Source organism: Berghia stephanieae, chromosome 13, assembly GCF_034508935.2.
Source record: "Berghia stephanieae isolate SIO BIC M18660-M18661 chromosome 13, UCSD_Bste_1.3, whole genome shotgun sequence".
Taxonomy (NCBI): Eukaryota; Metazoa; Mollusca; class Gastropoda; order Nudibranchia; family Aeolidiidae; genus Berghia; species Berghia stephanieae.
Window position 1 is genome coordinate 28,615,281 of NC_088372.1, and position 21,879 is coordinate 28,637,159.

The 21,879-nt window shown below is 36.2% G+C and overlaps 1 protein-coding gene across 1 annotated transcript in view; it reads left to right on the plus strand.

Annotated features, from left to right (window-relative positions):
- LOC144958748 (kalirin-like) overlaps positions 1-19,955 on the plus strand; it is a 37,097-nt gene extending 17,142 nt beyond the window's left edge. The window contains exons 2-14 of the mRNA XM_078890925.1: positions 402-622; positions 4,781-4,940; positions 5,598-5,813; positions 6,474-6,570; positions 7,379-7,564; positions 9,098-9,265; positions 10,213-10,297; positions 11,111-11,311; positions 13,112-13,250; positions 15,528-15,703; positions 16,185-16,364; positions 17,643-17,778; positions 18,512-19,955. Of these exons, the coding sequence (XP_078747051.1) occupies positions 402-622; positions 4,781-4,940; positions 5,598-5,813; positions 6,474-6,570; positions 7,379-7,564; positions 9,098-9,265; positions 10,213-10,297; positions 11,111-11,311; positions 13,112-13,250; positions 15,528-15,703; positions 16,185-16,364; positions 17,643-17,778; positions 18,512-18,544 (1,998 nt within the window). The 3' untranslated portion in view covers positions 18,545-19,955. The remainder of the gene's footprint in view (positions 1-401; positions 623-4,780; positions 4,941-5,597; positions 5,814-6,473; positions 6,571-7,378; positions 7,565-9,097; positions 9,266-10,212; positions 10,298-11,110; positions 11,312-13,111; positions 13,251-15,527; positions 15,704-16,184; positions 16,365-17,642; positions 17,779-18,511) is intronic.
- The last annotated feature ends 1,924 nt before the right edge of the window (positions 19,956-21,879 follow it).

The window sequence follows — 21,879 nt, forward strand, 5'->3', positions numbered from 1 at the left end:
CTTCTTCTCTCTTCTTCTTCTTCTTCTTCTTCTTCTTTTCTTCTCTTCTTCTTCTTCATTTCTTCTTTTCTTCTTCTTCTTCTTCTTCTTCTTCTTCTTCTTCTTCTTCTTCTTCTTCTTTCTTCTTCTTCTTTCTTCTTCTTCTTCTTCTTCTTCTTCTTCTTCTTCTTCTCTTCTTCTTCTTCTTTTCTTCTCTTCTTCTTCTTCTCTTCTTCTTCTTCTTCTTCTTCTTCTTCTTCTTCTTCTTCTTCTTATTATTATTATTATTATTATTATTATTATTATTATTATTATTATTATTATTATTATTATTATTATTATTATTATTATTATTATTATTATTATTATTATTTTCGTTATTGTTAATATTAATAACATTTCTTCCAACTTGTTTCCCACAGGGTGGCCGTCAGGACAGTCAGTTGACCATGGGTCGAATCCTGTTCGACTACCAGGCTATCAAAGAGGATGAGGTGACTGTGACTAAAGGAGAACAGGTTCAAATCCTCTCCACCAATCAGAACATGTTCCTAATCCACCGGCCTGCCAATCAGAGCTCTCCTGCTGCTGAGGGGTGGGTTCCCTCTCATATCATCGGGCCCCAAGATGGGGACAGTCTCAAGTAAGGCTATTCATGTTTTTTCTCTTCTTCGAAAGGAGCTTTAATATAGCACGATATCCACAAAACGTGCTCAAAGTGTTTTACAAAGGGTCCCTGGCAAGCAACAACACTTAACATGTAGGACGGGACATGACGCCTGTTAGCGGCCAGGTACTCATTTTGCACCTGAGTACGGTGAGAGAATGTGGGTGAAGAGCCTTTTCCAAGGTCTCTATGCGCCGAGTGAGGCTCGAACCCAGGACCTTCTGATCAGAAAGCAAGTGTCATACCACTAGACCACAGAGCCACACAAAAATGCTAGGTTTTATTTTGAGTATATTTTTCATAAGAAAAAGAAAATCGTAAAGTACCTAAGACACAGTAAATTAGTTTTGAGAAAATGGAGTTTTTCAGTTTAGATTTTCAGTAAAACGACTCCACAAAAAATAAAATTGTGGAATTGTGATAGTCATTCAGAGCAGGAGTTAAACCCGGCTTCTATAGCATGAAACAGACAATAGCAATTGCTTGCTACCCTTTAGGATAGGACGCTAGTCTTTCTCAAAATACTTTCCACACCAGATCTAAAATGACTCGGCTACCCAGTCACTGCTGGGTTGAACAGGGGGGTGGGCAGAAAAAAATATTGACTTCTCCTAGGATAGATCTTGGTTCATTTGTTTGTGAAGCGAATGCTCTACCAACTGAACTATCAGGACTCCCTGTGCGGCTATGTGGTCTAGCGGTATGACATTCGCTTTCGGATCGGAAGGTCCTGGGTTCGAGCCTCGCGCTCGGTGCATAGTTGAGTCCTTGGAAAAGGCTCTTTACTCACATTCTCTCACCGTACTTGGGTGTAAAATGAGTACCTGGCCGTTAACAGCGCTGTCTTTGTCTGAAAAATTGTAATATCGCCTAACAGGCGTCATGTCCCGTCCTACATGTTAAATGTTGCTTTTGACCTGGGACCCCTTGTAAAGCGCTTTGAGCACCTTTAGTGGATATTGCGCTATATATTATAGGGGATGAAGATTTTGTTTATCATGAAAATAATTGCTGAGTGAGATAATGTGATTATGCTTTAAGTTTGTTACTGATGAGCTGAAAAACATTATTAAAAATGTGACTTGAATTACAACAAGATATGAAGTGAGTAGAAAAGTGCCAGAAGACAATAGAGAATAAAAAATTTTTTCGCGGCGGTGGTGGGGTTTGAACCTGCGACCTTATTGGTACGACAATCCGCCTGGCAGGTGAGAGCGTGGCTCTACCGTGTGAGCTATCCACGAACACATTAAAATATTCGTTTCAAACTCAAAGTCATTTCTAGATCCCTCTCTCACCCACTTCTTTAGACCGCCGATTCGTTCACCACCATCGCGAAGTAATTTTGACCAGCAGTTAAGCTTAATAGCCAATATTCTCATCACAAACATATAACATAGAAACGATTGAGACATTGAGTATGCTCCGGTGTATGGGGTGAATTTTTAATTCAGAAAAGTGAGTGGAGCAGGCACTTATGTTGGTAACAACAAGATATGAAGTGAGTAGAAAAGTGCCAGAAGACAATAGAGAATAAAAAATTTTTTCGCGGCGGTGGTGGGGTTTGAACCTGCGACCTTATTGGTACGACAATCCGCCTGGCAGGTGAGAGCGTGGCTCTACCGTGTGAGCTATCCACGAACACATTAAAATATTCGTTTCAAACTCAAAGTCATTTCTAGATCCCTCTCTCACCCACTTCTTTAGACCGCCGATTCGTTCACCACCATCGCGAAGTAATTTTGACCAGCAGTTAAGCTTAATAGCCAATATTCTCATCACAAACATATAACATAGAAACGATTGAGACATTGAGTATGCTCCGGTGTATGGGGTGAATTTTTAATTCAGAAAAGTGAGTGGAGCAGGCACTTATGTTGGTAACAACAAGATATGAAGTGAGTAGAAAAGTGCCAGAAGACAATAGAGAATAAAAAACCCCACCACCGCCGCGAAAAATTTTTTTATTCTCTATTGTCTTCTGGCACTTTTCTACTCACTTCATATCTTGTTGTTACCAACATGCTCCACTCACTTTTCTGACTTGAATTACATGATTTTAGTAATTGGGATATTTTTTGAGAGCGAAATCTGAAATTTTAGAATAGTCTCAGATGGGCCAGGTGGAATATTACTACTTTTTTTTGAGAGCGAAATCTGAAATTTTAGAATAGTCTCAGATGGGCCAGGTGGACGTGTGGATAGTAGAACTCCTTCAAGTAACGGGCATATTGGCATCAGCCCCTTGGGCTAAATTAAATGGGAACTCGCCTATACTATTTTATCATTTGTGACCACTGCCTCAAAACTGTATCATATCAGCATGTACAAGATGAAGAAAAAAACAACGGAATATTTTAAGTCCAAAAGTATGAAATTTGAGTGATTTTGATTTATTTCTTTATTTAAAGAATGAGTGGTAGTTCATGGACTGCAAAAATCTAAAAAAGAATTTGAGGGTTGTGATTTTGACTGTAAATTCAATTTAAATAAATTTTTTTATGCTGATATGATATCATTTTGAGCTGGTGGTTCACATAATTTGTCCTTTCCATGTGGCTTTGGGTACGTGTTCTGGAATGAGACCATTTGAGTTCACCTCTGCCCTGCCTGGATGATATCAGTTCGTGATGGTGGATCACATAATTTGTCCTTTTCATGTGGCTTAGGGCACGTGTTCTGGAATGAGACCATTTGAGTTCACCTCTGCCCTGCCTGGAATATTTTGCTTAGATAGTAGGGAGGGTGGAGGGGAGTGAAGGAGGGAGGGAGAGATGTGTGAAATTGTTGTATTATTTTGAGGCGTGTCTTTTTTTTACATAACTGCTGAAAAGTTATGGGAAGTAGGCAGCAGTGGGGAGTGAACCTGGGACTCAGGGAAGTGTACACCAGTGGGGAGTGAACCTGGGACTATGGGTTTCGGCAGGTTTTGTAAAAAAGCAATTACATTTTGGTATTGCTATTTTACTAAACCGCCAAAACCGCTGAAAACTATAGTCTCAGGTTCACTCCCCACTGGTGTACACTTCCCTGAGTCTCAGGTTCACTCCCCACTGTTGCCTACTTCCCATAACTTTGTTGGATATTGTCGGGTTTAGTCATGGGTTTCAGCGGGTTTCATAAAAAAGTAATTGCTTTTTTATGAAACCCGCCGAAACCCATTCCCAGATTCACTCCCCAATGGTGTACACTTCCCTGAGTCCCAGGTTCTCTCCCTACTGCTGCCTACTTCCCATAACTTTGTCAGGTTTCGACGAGTTTCATAAAAAAGAAACACAGTTATTTTGCAAGACACTATTTTTTTTTCTTTCCTATTTAAAAATGATTGCTTTACTTTATACTACATTATTTCCTTATTTTAGATATATTTTTTGTAGCCATTTGAGATACTCCTCCAAGTACTCGCGCATTGAGCATCACCCAGTGATGAAAATGCGCATTATAAATGTCATGTATTATAAAGTGGGAAAAAAACAGAAAGAATACAGAAAAAACGGAATTGAAAAGATTGTACTTACGGGTAAAGTTGCTGGGAAGAAAAGAAGAGGGAGACAGAGGATCGAGAGATTACATTGACAATCTGAACGGATGGATTGGTGGAGGAGGAACAGAAATCGAGCTATTGAGAAGATCTGAGAACATATGGTTGGAGGGACATGATCGCCGATGTCTGGAAACAGGCCTGGCACTTGACGATGATGATGAATATTAAGTGAGATCGGCATCCTATGGTTGAATCTGAATGAGGCTTTTTAACCAGTCTCAGAGAAGAGTCAATCAATCTGGTAGATAGTAAGGTAGGGATGAACTAGAATTCAGAGTTTTTTTAAAAAGATAATATTTTCTATGATTGCCCTCTAGGGGCACTGGTCAGTGATACTGTATTAGGATAAGGTCTTATAATTAAAGTATACAGCAATTGATCAGCATCCTAGTTAGAGGGTAGTAAGCAAGTTTTTTAATCACTGGAATTGGTGATATATTCTGTCTCCGTCTGATGAGTTGGTTTTTTTTTTTTTTTTGTCAATAACTCAAGTCTTTTGCAATTTTCTGGATTTTATCTATTTGTTTCATATAAGCTTCATGAGGATTTTAGTAAAGATTCCCTTCATTTTATTTTCTCTTCCCAACCAGGAGAGCTCCCCGCCAGATGTTCAAGATCAAGAAGCCCATGTTCAACAAACAGCCACAACGCGCTGACACTGTTGAGATTTTCAGGGAAGGGAGAGGAACAGATGGGAGTCTGGACAGGAGGTCAAGGTCATTGGGAAGGGATGGTAAAGCCAAGGTCAAGGTAGGGTTTTAAACAATTTCTTAGGATTAAGTCACAATAACTCATTTGTTAGAGCACTCAACTCATAAGTAAAGGGACTTGTTTCGATTCCAGGTGGACAGATTTTATTTTTGGGACTCCTCTGTCCATTTAGCAGTGATTGGGGTGGCTGGATCTGTTAGATCTGGTGGAAAGTACTGTGAACAGACAGGGTCCAATCATATTGTCAGTCCTTTTGAAGCTACTGAAACTAGGATCAACAATGGCTATGGGAGCTTTATCATAATGGCATTGAAGGAATGATAATTATGTCGTGAATAGGGGTTCAAATAGTTCAACTGGTAGAGCGTTCAACTCCTAAGCCAAGAAATTAGTTTCAAATCCCAAATATAAATGTTTATATTTTTGACGCTTTGTGTTTATCACATTGCAATGGTTAGATTTCTAGATCTTTTGGATTTGACAGATACAAATTTACAAATAGTGTGGGAACTTATCCAAAAGGTAGTAGGTCTGCTGCGGGCAATAATCCTATTGAAAGGGTAACAAGCAATTTTGACTATTTATTTTACTCTTTTAAAAATTTTCAAATAAATTCTGGTTCCATGGCCGTGTCTTTAAACTCAATATATAGTCTAGTATTTGCTCATTTGATCATTTGCATTTTTTCCTTTCCAGTTCTTTTCAACTGACATGGGTTTCGAGGTGCCTCCCCTGGTCCAGCAACCCCTGACAAGCTTGACCATTCCAGAGGGAGAAACTGTGACCTTGACCTGCAGGATATGTGGCAAGCCAAGGCCATCGGTGACGTGGCGGTATCAGGACTCCCAAATCATTGGCCCAGGTCCTAGGGTTCTGATGATGTACAATGAGGAAGGAGTGGCCAGTCTCCAGGTAAACACTACACACACACACATACATACACACACACACACATACACACACACATACATACACACACATACATATATACACACATATACATGCACACACACACACATACATACACACACATACATACACACACACACATACATACACACACACATACATACATTCAAACTTTCTCTCTCTCACACAAACACACAAACACACACACACACATTCAAACTCTCTCTCTCTCTCTCTCTCTCTCTCTCACACATACACACAAACACACACACACACATACATTCAAACTCTCTCTCTCTCTCTCTCTCTCTCTCTCTCTCTCTCTCTCTCTCTCTCTCTCTCTCTCTCTCTCTCTCTCTCTCTCTCTCTCTCCACACACACACACACATGAATAAATATACTCTGCCGTTTCAAGCTGTAAACTGTGAAATAGTAGTGAGCAAAAATAGATGTAACAGCTTCAATAAGGAATGCACAAAACAAAAAAAAGCAAAAAAATATTTCGGGCGCAAAACCCCTTTTCAATTTTACGCAGGGATTTTTTTTTTTGGGGGGGGGGGGGGGGGGGAATTGTTTCTTTTGTTTTTATTTGTTTTGTTTTTTTGGATGGGCTAGGTATCTACCCTTAGTAGTAATTGTTTGTATTTTTATCCTACCTTACAGCTTTCCAATGTAATGTCACCAGACAGTGGGGAGTATTCATGTTTTGCCACCAGCGAAATCGGCTCAGTGGTCACAAGAGCCACACTCACAGTTCTAGGTAAGTGAATGCTTTGGTCCACCGCTGTATCTATGGATGGTTTACCATTATATCATTTTCCAATAAAAGCATTCATTTATTCACTCACTCATTAACTCATTTCTTTCTCTTTCTTTCTTTGTTTGAGATTTTATATAGCGCAATGTCCACTAAACATGGTCAAAGCGCTTTACAAAGGGTCCCTGACCAACAGCAACACGTAACATGGTTGATCGAAGACATGACGCCTGTTGGGCGATAATACTTTTTTTTCTGACAGACAAAGATGTCAACAGCCAGGTATTCATTTTACACCTGAGTACGGTGAGAGAATGTGAGTAAAGAGCCTTTTACAAGGCCTCAACAATGCGCTGAGTGAGGCTCGAACCCAGGACCTTCCGATCTGAAAGTGAGTGTCATACCACTAGATCACATAGCTGCATTTCCTCATCTTTGTTCCCCGTCATGCTCGACACATGCAAATCATGATCTGACTACTATATATCTGTGATCTTCTTCAGCTACAGAGTGGCTTCATTGAGGTTTTTGTCTGGAAATGGTGGGGTTGTGTGTGTTTGTGTGTGCAGATCAACATTATTTTACGTTATCAATTCATTCATTGATCCATTTATAAATCAATTCACACTGTACATCATTCTTCCATCCATATATTCATTTTTCATTCATTCATTCATTTACTCTTTAATTTATTCATTCTATTATTCATCAAATAATCCATGCATATATCTCTTTTGACCCCATTGAAAAACATCCATATGTACATTTATATTATTTATGAGTTATTGACACTCCCCCCCTCTATAATCAGCTCGTCCCGGCAGCCCAGGCCAACCTGTGATAAGAAATCAGGTGGGCACAGCAGTCCACCTAGAGTGGTCTCCACCACCAGCCGCTGGTCCACAGGGTACGGAGACCAGCTCACCAGTCCATTACCCTGGCACTAGTACCACAGCCACACAGATACAGGGTTACACCATAGAATTGAGGGAGGCTGGTGAGTTCCTTTATGATAGTTGAAAGGAAACAAAAAAATTGTATTCTTATACTTATATCCAGAGTGTTGCCCACTTATGTTGTGTCTTTGGTTTAGGCAGTTTACAGTAATTCCATCCCCCCCCCCCCCCCCTCTGAAATCCTGGGCATGAATTATCAGCAGAGAGTTGCACTCAGCAGGACGAAACTTATTCTTGGAGGGGGTTTATATGCATTCGTTTAAAGATTATTTTTATTGTATTTAGAAAGTTATTTTTCATTTTATCTTGAGAATCGGATCCTAAGCAAAGCTGGCTCTATTTGTGTCAGCCTTACACTCCACATCTGATGTAATATCCTACCATCTACTCCAAGAGATAAATAACGTAAATGCAACATCATCGATACACATGTACAAATGTCTCAAATGGATTGTTTTCTTATAATAATAATAATAATAATAATAATAATAATAATAATAATAATAATAATAATAATAATAATAATAATAAATAATAATATATAATAATAATAATAATAATATAATAATAATAATAATAATAATAATAATAATAATAATAATAATAATAATATATAATAATAATAATAATAATGATAATTATAATTATAATAATAGTAATAATAAATAATGATAATAATAATAATAATAATTATAATTATAATTATGATAATAGTAATAATAATAATGATAATAATAATTATGATTATAATTTATAATAATAATAAAAATAATAATAATAATAATAATAATAATAATAATAATAATAATAATAATAATAATAATAATAATAATAATAATAATAATGATAATAATAATAATTGGCATTTATGTAGCGCTTTACCTCGTTGTCACAGGCTCTAAAACTTTACAGTGATATAAAACAATATATTACGGTAAGACAAGTGTTGATGGAAAAGTGATACGAATTCAATTTAACAACAAAAAAATATGATAATAATATTGCAACATTATGACGTAAAAAGATAAAACTTTTAACGAGATTTGAAAGTTGTCAACGAATCCGAGCATCTCACGTGTGATGGGAGAGAGTACCAAAGATGGGGGGCCAAAATTGAAAGGATTGTTCACCTATTTTACGCAAGGTCTTAGGTTTAACAAGGATTGATTGGTCATTGCTTGACATCGGGTTTCTATTGGGGACATGGATGTTTAGAAAGTCATAAATATAGGAGGGACTGTTGGTGCTCAAGGATTTGTAGACAACAGTACAAATCTTATAGGCAATTATTTTTTCCACAGGAAGTCAATGTTACTCATGGAGAAGGAGAGTTGCTGATGGGTATTTTTGTTATTGCATACAATGAGTCTGGCTGTGATATTTTGTGCAACCTGAAGTCTACTCATTGTGTCTTTAGCTAAATTCGCCCAGAGGGAGTTACAATAATAGAAACTGAAGTTTTAAAAGCTCAGACTAATTTAATTCTATGCGGGAATTTGCAATTTAAAAGAAATTTTAATCTCGTCATTCAAATTTCAATCACAAAATATTCTCTCAATTTTTTTTCTTCTCAGGATCCACCTGTTGGCAGCTGGCTATTCCCTACGTCCCAAACACCTCCCAGGTCATTGGTGACCTTGAACCAGGAAGGTCGTATCAATTTCGAATCAGTGCAAACAATGCCATTGGCATTAGCGAGCCCAGCCGGCCTTCCAACTTTGTGGTCATTCCTAGTGAATACGGTCAGTATTTAGTTATTGATGATAAAAGAGAAGAAGAAATAATGTGTAGATTTTTGCAAATTGCCCAATTTTATTATTATTTTTTTTTAAATGGCTCCTAAGTTTTTAAAGCAATAATAATAAATTTCTTTTTTAAAATCATGAATCGATAATGACCCAAAATATTTTGCTACACCTTCTTATATACCATATGGCAGTTCTCGAACCAGCTCATCTTCTACTAGATGTGTGCTGATTTATTCTTTCTGATATAAATAAATATGGCAACTCCTTACTTAAATATTTTAAATGAAACACATATTCATCAAAGTCACAATCTATGTCACTGCAAAGTCACAACAACATTGTTGTATCGAATTGAATGAAGATATGAAAAAAGTCTGTATGAAACAATGCCTGACAAGGCAGAGAGAAAAATAAGAGAAAAATAAAACAGAATATGTTACAGTGAATGACATAATCAGTCGGATGGTGAAAAGGTTTGAACTGAGATATTGCCAAGTTAAGTTAGAAGGTCAATTTTTTTATCAAAATGAGTTCTTGTCATAAATGATTAAATCAATTCTTTTTGTACATCTTCGGGAAATATCAAAGCTTAATTTCACTTCTAAATATTTTTTACAATTAGTCAATTGAAAAAGTATGAAATTTGAGAAAAGTTGCTGGATAGCTTTCCCATACATCTGACCATAACTTCATGAAAAATCACCCGATTTACTTCAAATAAAGATTAAAATGCTCTGGTGAGCAAATCTTTTCAAAAAATCCAAAATGTTCACCTTCCGACTGATTATGTCATGCACAGACACAAATAACCCACCCCCAAAAATCAGCTTGCCTTCACTGTCTCAAATAAAAGAAACTGAAAGTTTTATCTGCAATCTCCCATCATAAATGATTTGTCACTGTTTTTTTTTTTTTTTTTTTTTTTAATATTTTGCTTTCAGAATTGAGCTCAAGAGAAGACTCCCAATGTGTTATGTGGAAAAATACATTTGACAACGATTTTACCAACCTTGGGGAAATTGGAAAGTATGTTGATGCATTTTGGTTGCTGTTGTTGTTGTGGTTGTTCTTGTTGTTGTTATTGTTATGATTATCATCATAAAATAAACTGAGATACGGCAATCTGAGAGAATGAATTTTCGTGCACAGGAGGGTTTTATAGCCTTTTAGATCACCTGTGTCAGTTATTTGTATGGAAATTATAGAATGTTAAAAATTAGGTAAAAATACTACAACTGCCACTATTATCAGCAGTGTCTTTATCTATCTAGTAAACCTCATACGTGGTGTGGGCACAGTAGCTCGAGCAAGAGGACCAGTTTTAATGCAGGGATTGAGTTAATAAGGTATTTTTCCTTTTCCTGTCTTTCTACTATCGAGCAGTCATTTGATTGCCGGGTCAGAGAGATCTGGGAAAAAAAAAAAAACACATTAAAAAAAATTTGGGGAGAAAAATCGTACTTCAAATAGCAATTGATTAGAATTATCCTTATCTTGTCAAAATTCTCAAACCTGGGACTTCAAATGACTCTCAATTTTGTCAAAACTCTCAAACCTGGGACTTAAGAAATTATCAGGTTTGAGAGTTTTGACATGATGAGTGTCATTTTAATTGATCGATATTTGAAGGAAGAGTTTTCTGGCCAAAATTTTTAAAACATGTTTTATCTGAGTAAGACAGCTCTTTGAAAGATATAAAGCAATTGTTGAATATGAGAATAGCGGCTTCATCAGACATAATGATCTAACAAGACTTTTTCTGTTATCAACATTGTATTCATTAGTAACCTCTCCACCACTATCTCCGTTTTGCTTTCTTTCCCCTCCCTATCATCTCAGGGGCAGATTTGCTGTGGTTCATCGCTGTGTTCAGAAATGTTCGGGTCAAGAGTTGGCAGCCAAATTCATTACAAAACGTCTTGTCAGGAAGGAAATGGTGGAGACGGAGTACAACACTCTACAGAGTCTTCAGCACCCGCAGCTCATCAAAGTCTTTGATCTTTATGAGACCCCAGCATCTTTCGTCATCATCATGCAACTGTGAGTCTTTTGTCTTACCGCAGATTTTTAAAATAAATGAATGTACCAGTTATGAAATAAAAGATTAGTTATAAATATTTCTCTGGGAATGCTTAGGTTGTAACATCAGATGTTCAATTGTCTATATATTTAATGTGGATATTCAATAGTAGTAGTAGTAGTAGTAGTAGTAGTAGTAGTAGTAGAAGTAGTAGTAGTAGTAGTAGTAGTAGTAGTAGTAGTAGTATAGTAGTAGATAGTAGTAGTAGTAGTAGTAGTAGTAGTAGTAGTAGTAGTAGTAGTAGTAGTAGTAGTAGTAGTAGTAGTAGTAGTAGTAGTAGTAGTAGTAGTAGTAGTATAGTAGTAGTAGTAGTAGTAGTAGTAGTAGTAGTAGTAGTAGTAGTAGTAGTAGTTAGTAATGTAGTAGTAGTAGTAGTAGAAGTAGTAGTATAATTGTAGTAGTAGTAGTAGTAGTAGTAGTAGTAGTAGTAGTAGTAGTAGTAGTAGTAGTAGTAGTAGTAGTAGTAGTAGTAGTAGTAGTAGTAGTAGTAGTAGTAGTAGTAGTAGTAGTAGTAGTAGCTGTAGTGAGTAGTAAGCCTCGCAGTCCGAATGACGCTAGCTGAGAATTGTGTGATTCAGTGATAGTCGATGAGTATAGCTGCTCTCTCCATCCAAGTTGTTAATTGTTTCCATTTGTCACAGTCCTGGACCAGAGTTTTGAGGCTGTCAAGATCCTGTTGTGACTTAAGTACGACGGAGGGCACTGCACTATTTCTTAGTTCTTCATGGATTAATTCGGCCTCATCGGAATCCAGAAATTTGTGATAATGATATGTAGAGAGATCCTGGTTCAGGATATTCAATAACTATAAAAAGATCCATTATGGCTCATAAGAAGAGGTCAATCAGTCCTATGTTGAGGAATCACCTTAGAAATATTATTTTAAACTTTAACAATAAAACTTTTGGAACTTTTAAACATGAAATGTAATACCACTCCTCCCGACCCCTCTCCTTCACATTGAATTGTATCATATAATTATATTGCTGTTTTCATTTGCTTTTGATTTCGAATGCTTTTAGAAACATTGTTTTTGTAATATGAACTGTCTGATATATTACGATTGTGAATGCATTTGGCATAATTGAGGTATTAATATAAACTACCTACTCTAATGGGATTTTGAATGCATTTGACATCATCACGGTTGTAATATGAACTACCTACTCTAATGTGATTTTGAATGCATTTGACATCGTCAAGGTTCTAATATGAACTACCTACTCTAATGGGATTTTGAATGCATTTGACATCGTCAAGGTTGTAATATGAACTACCTACTCTAATGGGATTTTGAATGCATTTGACATCGTCAAGGTTGTAATATGAACTACCTACTCTAATGGGATTTTGAATGCATTGGGCATTATTTAGATTATAATATGAACTAGTAAAATAAAACTTGAGCTTTTATATAGCGCTATATCCACTTAATGTTCTCAAAGCGCTTTACAAGGGGTCCCTGACCAACAGCAACACATAACATGTGGAACGAGAAATGATGCCTGTCAGGCGATATTACAATTTTTTTCTGACAGAGACAACGCTGTTATCGGCCAGGTACTCATTTTACACCTGAGTACGGTGAGAGAATGTGAGTAAAGAGCCTTTTCCAAGGACTCAAATATGCGCTGAGCGAGGCTCAAACCCGGGACCTTCTGATCCAAAAGCGACTGTCATACCACAAGACCACATAGCCGCACTAGTACTACCAACTCTATTGTAAAATGACTAACAACTGACCTTACACATTATTTCAGATTAAATCAAGGCAGACTATTGGAGAGTATTTGTGAACAGCCTCATTTCGACGAGTTGATGGCAGCGGAATACATTAGCCAGATCTTGGACTGCTTACATTACTTACACAACTGTCGAATTGCTCATCTTGATGTCAAGGTAGTATGGAATAGCCAAACACATACTCAGCAGTGCCCTTTTTTCCGTTAAAGTCTGAAAATCAGCTCAGCTTATTGAAATCTTCTGGCTATCAGTTTTTTTTGTTTGTTTGTTTTTTTTTGTTTTTTTTTTGTTTTTTTTTTTTTGCTAGAGACTTGAATTGCCTTTTGTTTCATTTAAAATTAAATTATTATCATTTTTTTTTTTTGGTGGTGTTTTTTTTTTTTTTTTTTTTTGTGTGTGTTCTTTGCAAGAGACTTGGATTGTTTTGGGTTTTTTTTTTTTGGTTTTATTTAAGATGAAATTATTACCTAATTAATACAACAGTTAAGGGGTGCTAGATAGATAGTTATCCCTTTTTATGATTTAAGGATAATAATATCATTTGATGAATAGCAGCTTTGCGTGAAATATTTTCATATGAAAACATTTCAGGCTTCTTTTTTTTTGTCTGCAAAGGACATCCCTGCATTCTGTTGTAAACAGTGCTGGCGTTGGTGATAAAAATTATTACTGGTAATGATGATGAATCAGAACTGTTTTTTTCTCAAATTTATTTCTATTTGGGACAAAAAGTTGAACTTTGAAAAAGATATTCCTGTAGCAGTGTGGCGTAATGGGGGTTAATAATCTAGCCCAAGGAAAAAAAAAAAAAAGAAAGTACATGAAGCAGGGCTCAACCCCCCCCCCCCCTCCCCCTCCCATACCTACTAGGGTCACAATCCACTCAGCCACCTTGCCCTCCAAATCTGAAAAACCAAGAGGTTCTGGGCTTGAATCCACTGACTGAGCTCTTTGATCTGAGCAAGTCACCTCACCTTAGGTCAATGAGCACTGTTCTTATGTTTACTCAGAGCAATTATCACTCAATAGAAATTTTACCTACATAGGACTGTAAATAAAGTTACAAAGAGAGCTCCCTCTTTCATATCATATTTCATTTTTTTTTTTTTCTTCTTCTATTTTTTTTCTTCCATCTCTATTGCGATGACGATATTATTACCATTTGTCACATTTCCTTCACATCAAATGTGAGCAAATAAGTATTCATGTATTGAGTCATTTCCTTTCCATCTCTACTACAATGACAATGTCAATACCATTTGTCTCAGTTCCTTGTCTCAGTTCCATTACATCAAATGCCAGCAAATGAGTCGTGATGTATTGAGTCATTTCCTTTTTTTTTTTTTTATTTATTTGATCCAAACTATTGTGATATATCACCTCAATCTATTATGTTGAGATAAACCAGTTGTTGAAAACTGAATTTTACTTGTTAATTATGAACTTTGGTTTGAATTTATATGCTTGAATCCAATTTCTCTACTCTGTACTGAGAAAGTTGAACTGTTTTCAAATCCTAAACTTTTCTCCCCATTTTCTACCTGGTTTTGCAGATTTAAGGGGGGTTGAGGTGGCCGAGAAGTTAAGGCATTGCATTGTGACTCAGTCGGTCCTAGGTTCGAGTCCTGCTTCAGGCGCTTTCATTTTTTTTTTTCCTTGGGCCAAATTATTAAACCCCAATTTGGCCACTTTGGACAATCGGGGTGATTTCTGTTTATTAGATTATCACATTCCAAGAGAGCACTGATGCAGATTTAGAAATATTCACCAAGAGAAGATAACTGGCATTTTGGACTCAATGAATCCCGGTTCTCACCAGTTACTCTTGTCTTGGTAAAAATGGCATAAAATGGTGTCAGGAAATGTCGCTATGTGGTCTTGTGGTATGCCACTTGCCTTTGGATCGGAAGGTCCTGGGTGCGAGTCCCACTATGAGTGGCGCATATTTGAGTCCTTGGAAAAGACTCTTTACTCTCAATCTCTCACCATACCCAGATGTAAAATGAGTACCTGACCATCAACAGCTCTGTTGGAAAATATTTTATTGTTCAATCGCCTAACAGGCGGCATGTCTCGTCCTACATGTTAAGTGTTGCTGTTGGCTAGAGACCCCTTATAAAGCACTTTGAGCACGTTAAGTGGATATTGTGCTATATAATTGAGCTTTTATATAGCGCAATATCCGCTAAACATGCTCAAAGTGCTTTACAAGGGGTCCCTGGCCAACAGCAACATTTAACATTTAGGACGAGACATGTTTAAGTTATTGTAAATTGTTTAAATTGTCCAACAGAAAATGTGACATTTGATAACTAACTGTGCTCTTTTTAGATTTAAATTTATTTTTGGTTTCTTGTTCATTCAACATGACATCAGATTGAATCGGTATTTGTATATTTTGAAAATCTCTCTCATCTTTTCCTTTTCCTTTAGCCTGAAAACCTGTTGATGTACCAGACCCCGACAGCATACATGGTCAAGCTGATGGACTTTGGTGATGCTCGACACATCTACAACAACTACTACATCCACCCTATGATTGGACACCCAGAATTTACCAGCCCTGAGGTGGTCAGTGGAACACCTGTGGGACTACACACTGATATATGGTAATTCTACAGACAAACGAAATATACATACACAATGCTATTACAAACAAGCACTGTTCTATTTTAATTATTGTACCACTGCATTGTGGGGATGAACATAGATTGAGACGATTCTGTTGAGTTATATCAACGATCAAAATCGGTCCAGAAATATGGCAACAGGGTGGCAATTCCCAACATCAAATGACCAATCTTTAACTCTTTTAGCGAATATTCACATTTCCGTCACAAAATGGCTGACACCTGATTGAGGCAGCATGAGATTGACAAGCTAAGACAGAGACATATTTTATGGTTATAACCCCATATATTGGAATATTCAGTTGTGTTTCTGTATGTGTACGTGTGCGGATGGGTGTGAGTGTGTGTGTGTGTTTATGGGTTGTGGCAAAAGATATGCATTTTTTTGTCAATGTAAAGCATGATATAATTTTGAAAATACGCTATACACATCTATTATTACTATTAATAATTCTCCCAGGAGTGTTGGTGTTGTGTTATATGTGTTGCTGAGTGGCGTGTCACCTTTCTTAGATGAAAGCCTGGAAGAGACGTGTTCTAACATTGTACGCAACGACTTCTGCTTCCCTGACGAGTACTTTGCTGGCATTACACCAGAGGCCAAGGATATGGTCAGGATGTTACTAGTGGAGGACCTTGGGTAAGTTGTAACAGGGCTCACTGTTATAAACTGTTGTGTCAGAAAAAAAAACAAATAACAATGTGAACTTGAATGAGAGCTTCAATTTGATATATGAAAACAGATAAAATGGACATTTCAGGTTTCCCCTTTATCAAAACAGGAAATGCCCATCAATGCTTTTGTTTATTCATCTTAACAACGCCACTACCACATTATCTCATTCGTCTGTAGTGTTTAATTCATCCTGTTTTGTTGATAAAGGGGAAACCCTCCATTTTATCTGTTTCCATATATTAAATTCAAGCTTACATTCAATTTCACATTGTTATTTATTTCTTGGAGCTTCGAGCAGCAACTTTTACATGTCAGAAAATGAAGATTAATGGAAATCTTTAGAGATAGTTGACTCAACCATTTTGTAAAAAGATAAAAGAATAATTGGAGAGCAGGCACTGTTGTAGACCAATTGCAAAATAAATTTGTATGATAATACTGTGCAGGACAAAGTAGAGAGGAAAAAAATGAAAAGGTTATTCCAAAATAAAAAAAAAAAAAAACTAAAAAATAAAACCAGCTTTCCTGGCACCCAAGTAAAAAAAAAACTGATATTGTTTTCTTGTTTGGTGTTTGTTTTTCTTTTTCCTTTTGCCATGTCTGGCCTGTATCATGTGCCCTTAGTCAACAGAATTCTAATTTAGAATTTTTAGATATTTTTCTAGCAATTCAATTCTTAACAACTTTCGATTATAATGATTCACATTTTTATTCATTGATTTCTCCTTCCTTTATTATTAAAATATCTTCCATGACAGAAACCTGCGAGTAATGTAATTCGAGAGATCATTGGTTTGAAAACATAATTAATTTAATTATGTTTTCAGATGCATCAATCTGAAACACTCACTGTATCTAATTTAAGGGCACTCCTTTGTTTAAATCTTGGTAGGGGTTGACATGACTTGCATCTTACTATTTTCGTTGTTTTATTTTGTATTTTGTTTTAGAAATTTAGAATAATTTTTGTTTGTTGCTGTTTAGTTTTTGTTTTTTGGGGTCTTTTTTTTTTTTTTTTTTGGGGGGGGGGGGGGGGGGGGGGGGGGGGGGGTTTTCAACAAACTGTTCAATGGTTTTGAGCTTGTAAGTCAAATTAAACTGTATTATTTATATTTCCCCCCCCCCCCCCCACCCACCGATCAGTTTCTCTTAACCTGAAATGTGTTACCAGCTGTGTTTTTTTTTTTTCATTAAAAAAAATAAATTAATAATGAAATTTTAAACTTGATTTTCCATTTGCAGCCAACGCCCCACAGCTCTTGCATGTTTGGACAGTGCCTGGATCAAGAAGATCCAAGTGACTCGAACCTCCCCCTTCAGACCCAAACCCATCAACACATCACGACTTACCGACTTCATCACTAGACGGAAACACCAGGTATATTTAACTCTCTCACGAGTTCATATGCGTGGAAAATCGAACATACTTACCTGTTAGCTCACTTGGTACGGCACCCAACTCAAAGTACTTGAGTATATTGGTCCTTGGCTTTGTTAAGATTTTTTTCCGACCTGAACTCGGGAGTGACTGGGTAGCAGGCTCTGTTAGATCTGATAGAAAGTACTCATTGATAGACTAGCAACAAATGCTAAAAAATTGTAAGCAACTTTTACTTTCCATTTCACAGAAACTGGGATAATTTTTTAAGTTGTTTATTTTTTTTTTATTACTTTAGACTCCTCAAGTTTTCTCTCTCTCTCTCTTTTCTTTTTTATTATTAATACTTAGTTGATGAATTACGGGGCTACCTTGGAACTACAAATATGACTTTTTTGGTTTTTAGATTTATTTTTTTTGGTCAAGGAAAGAGCAATAATAGCTTCAGAAATAATACGACGATGATGATGATGATGATAATGATGATGATGATCATATTGATAATGATAATTATGATGATACAATAAGCAAATGATAATGAATCATGTTTTTATTTTGTGAGTCCAAATCCTCATTTATTAAAATTAAAGATTAAAACTAGTCTAGTTTAGAATGAAATAGGATGTTTTGATTTTATTATTTCACTAATTATTTTGTTAACAGTATTTTAAACTAATTATTCATTGTATTGTTTAATAGTGTTAACATAATTTTTTTTCTGTTTTATTCACAGAGTGATGCCTTCATACTCAAGTCTCTACCTTGAACACTCTCTTAAACCAAGTTGAACTCTACTTTCAACTTTGACACTTGACATTTGACCCTTACGTCAAGGAATAGATCTATTATGACGCAATATTTTATTCATTCTTTTTGACATCTACAGAATTCAATACTGGATCAAGTCTTTAGTATTTTATGAAGATCTTGTCTTTATACATTGTACGTTTCATGTCGGAACAGATCTGTAGACAGAAAGATTAATGATAGGATAAACTCCCATTGATTCTTGGTGGAATTAATCATTTCCTGTCACATTGCGTTGTAATTTTGTAAATAATCATACTTAAAAATTATACTGCTTTATTCATCAATCAAGATATGAAATTAGAATCAATGTTTTGAATAGTGTGTGATTTAAGTTATAACGGTGATAATAATAATGATAATATTATTCATGCATTTTGTCATTGTGCAGAACAACTCGTGACTATTTGACTTTGTTTTGTTTCTTGATTCACATCGCACATAAAACCTTAACCTCAAAGATAAGCACAACACGTGGGAGAGACTTACTATGCCAAGAAGGTTAACTAATAGAATCCATAGGTTCTTATCACACAAATTAAATAACAATGTGAAATTGAATGTAAGCTTCAATTTAATATACGAAAACAGATAAAATGGATGTTTCGAGTTTCCTCTATATCAACAAAACAGGATGAATAAAACACCACAGACGAATGAGATAATGTGGTTGTGGCGTTGTTAAGATGAATGATCTTCATACAAATTATGGAACTAAACACATCCAGTTGATCAAATTCTAGTCCACAGAATTTTTGGGGTGAATGAAATCAGGCCAAATAGGATTGGTTTTGTTGTTGGTTCCTTTTATTTATTTTTTTCTCTTCTTTCAGTTTAGATTTTATTTTCAGATGTCATAGAAATACCAATGAAGATTTGTTGAAACTTTAGATTCTTAATACTTTTTACCCTCGATAGATCTGCTTACAAATTCAGCAATAATTTATCATTCAATTTACGAAAAAAGGCATGCAACATCCATTCACTTTTTCATTACCCATAATGCTTAAGAATAAGAGCTTAGGCTTGTTGACTGGACTACATTTTTTTTTTTTCTTCATATCTTTACCTGTGATCTAAAGGATTTTACTGCCTTAAATTGTACAGTCAACAGTCAACAATTGTCTCTGGAGGGCATTAAACTGGCCCGCTAACAAACTGAGCTCAATTTTAAAATATATCACACCAAAATCAAGTTGACAAGACTTATCTTCACTGTGTATTCTTTATTCTTCACGCTAGCTTGAACTTTGCCAAACATCATGTCATCAGAATATGTAAAAGTCAAAGCATGACCTGATAATTTATAATGATTTTCTCCTCTGGATACACTTTTATATTCGGAGAAGTGCTTCATAAAAAAAATAAAAGTAAGATAAATTCCCTTTATTTACCCCTAAGGGGAACTTTTTCTTTTGGATCTACTCCAAGGGAAGACTGGAATAACCCAGGCGTCAGCCGCAGTGCATCGCCGCAAAGTGAGCTAAGGTTATGTGACTTGCTCAAGGCCACATAACGCGATGGGTAGTCAAACTCGGTTTCTTTCAGGTACGAAGCAAAGACCATACCGCTGAGCCACGCTGTCCCATTAAATGCAGTAATGAATATATTAAGGTCTCCATTGGTCCCCATAGTTTAGAACTAGTTACTATGCATTGTTACAGGGGAGTCACAACTGTTGAATCCTATTGATACTGACTATTTCAAGCTACAGAAATCAGATAAACTCCATGACCATAATAGCCCCAAAGAATGACAAGAAAGTGGCAGGTGATTTTTTTTCATCATCTAGCGTTAGACAGTCTGCTGATTTTAACCACTGCTGTAAAATATGAAAGGAAACAAGAATGCATAGCTTTGATTTGTGTTTCTCCATTTTGAATAGTGTGTAAATAACAATAGAATGTTATTGGTAAGAAATTTGTTTAATGTAAATAGTCAGGTTTGTTTTGTTTTTCATCATATTTTTCTCTCACTGTTTTAAGTGATTCATGAAAACCACAATAGTCTGTGCTGTCAATGAATAATCAGTGAGAAATATTGAATCGAATTCATTACACGGTTCACTTTTCATCAATCTTTAACTCCAAGACTCAATTTGTTTGTTATGCATAAATAAATTACGACTTATTGCAGCAAGAAGTCATTTGGGAACAATAAATAAAGAAAAAATAATAAATTCCCTTTATTCATCCCTGAGGGGAAATTTTTCTTTAGGATCTATTCCAAGGGAAGACTGGAATAATCCTGGCATCTGCCGAAATGCTGCTCTGCAAAGTGCGCTAAGGCTAGATGACTTGCTCAAGGCCACACAGCGCAACGGGTAGTCGAACTCTGTACCTTTCAGGTATGAAGCAAAGACCATACCATTGAGCCACGCTGTCCCATAAATACAGTATAATCAGTATATGTGAACCACCGTCTCAAAACGGTTTTCTGTCAAGATGATCAGGATCCTTAAAAGTGAATTTAGAATTAAATGGATAGGGAATATGAACTTTTAAATTTTTTTCAATGTAAGAAATTCTAGATTTATGCGTAGAGTTGATCGTTCCCCCGTTACTGAGCATTAACCAATCAGAAAATTTCTTGCCATTTACCCCGTTTCGTCCTCTTGACTATTTATTTCCTGTATGAAAAGGCCTGAAACACCCTTAGTACATGTCAAACACATAAATAGGTCAGGCCCAGTTAGTATTTCTCACAATATTTTGATACACTGAAAAAGGAATTGCACCGCAAAGGGTCCCTGGCCAACAGCAACACTTTACACGTATGACGGGACATGATGCCTGTTCGGCGATATTACAATGCTGTTAACGGCCAGGTACTCATTTTACACCCGAGTACAGTGAGAGAATGAGTAAAGAGCCTTTTCCAAGGACTCAATTATGCGCCAAGTGAGGCTCGAACCCAGGACATTCCGATCCTAAAGCGAGTGTCATACCACTAGAACACATAGGCACACATGTTTATAGTTATAGATTCAATTTCCAAGACTTGGGGTGTATCTTGACTTAAAAACTATTTTGAGACATTGGGTAACAAATTTTCCTTCAAAGTAACTGAGATAAAAATGCGTAGTGGAATGATGATTAGAATGTGTAGTTGGATGAGAATGAGAGATTTTGTCTCGGAAAGGCTGGACGGATAATTAAGTGCGAGTAAGAGATGGACGAGGCAATGTGTGTAGTGGACCAATATGAAACGGTGGAGGTGATTAGTATAACACACGAATTGACGAGTTGTTATTATTATAAGCCTAGCTGTCAAAAACGATTAAGAAAGAGGAGT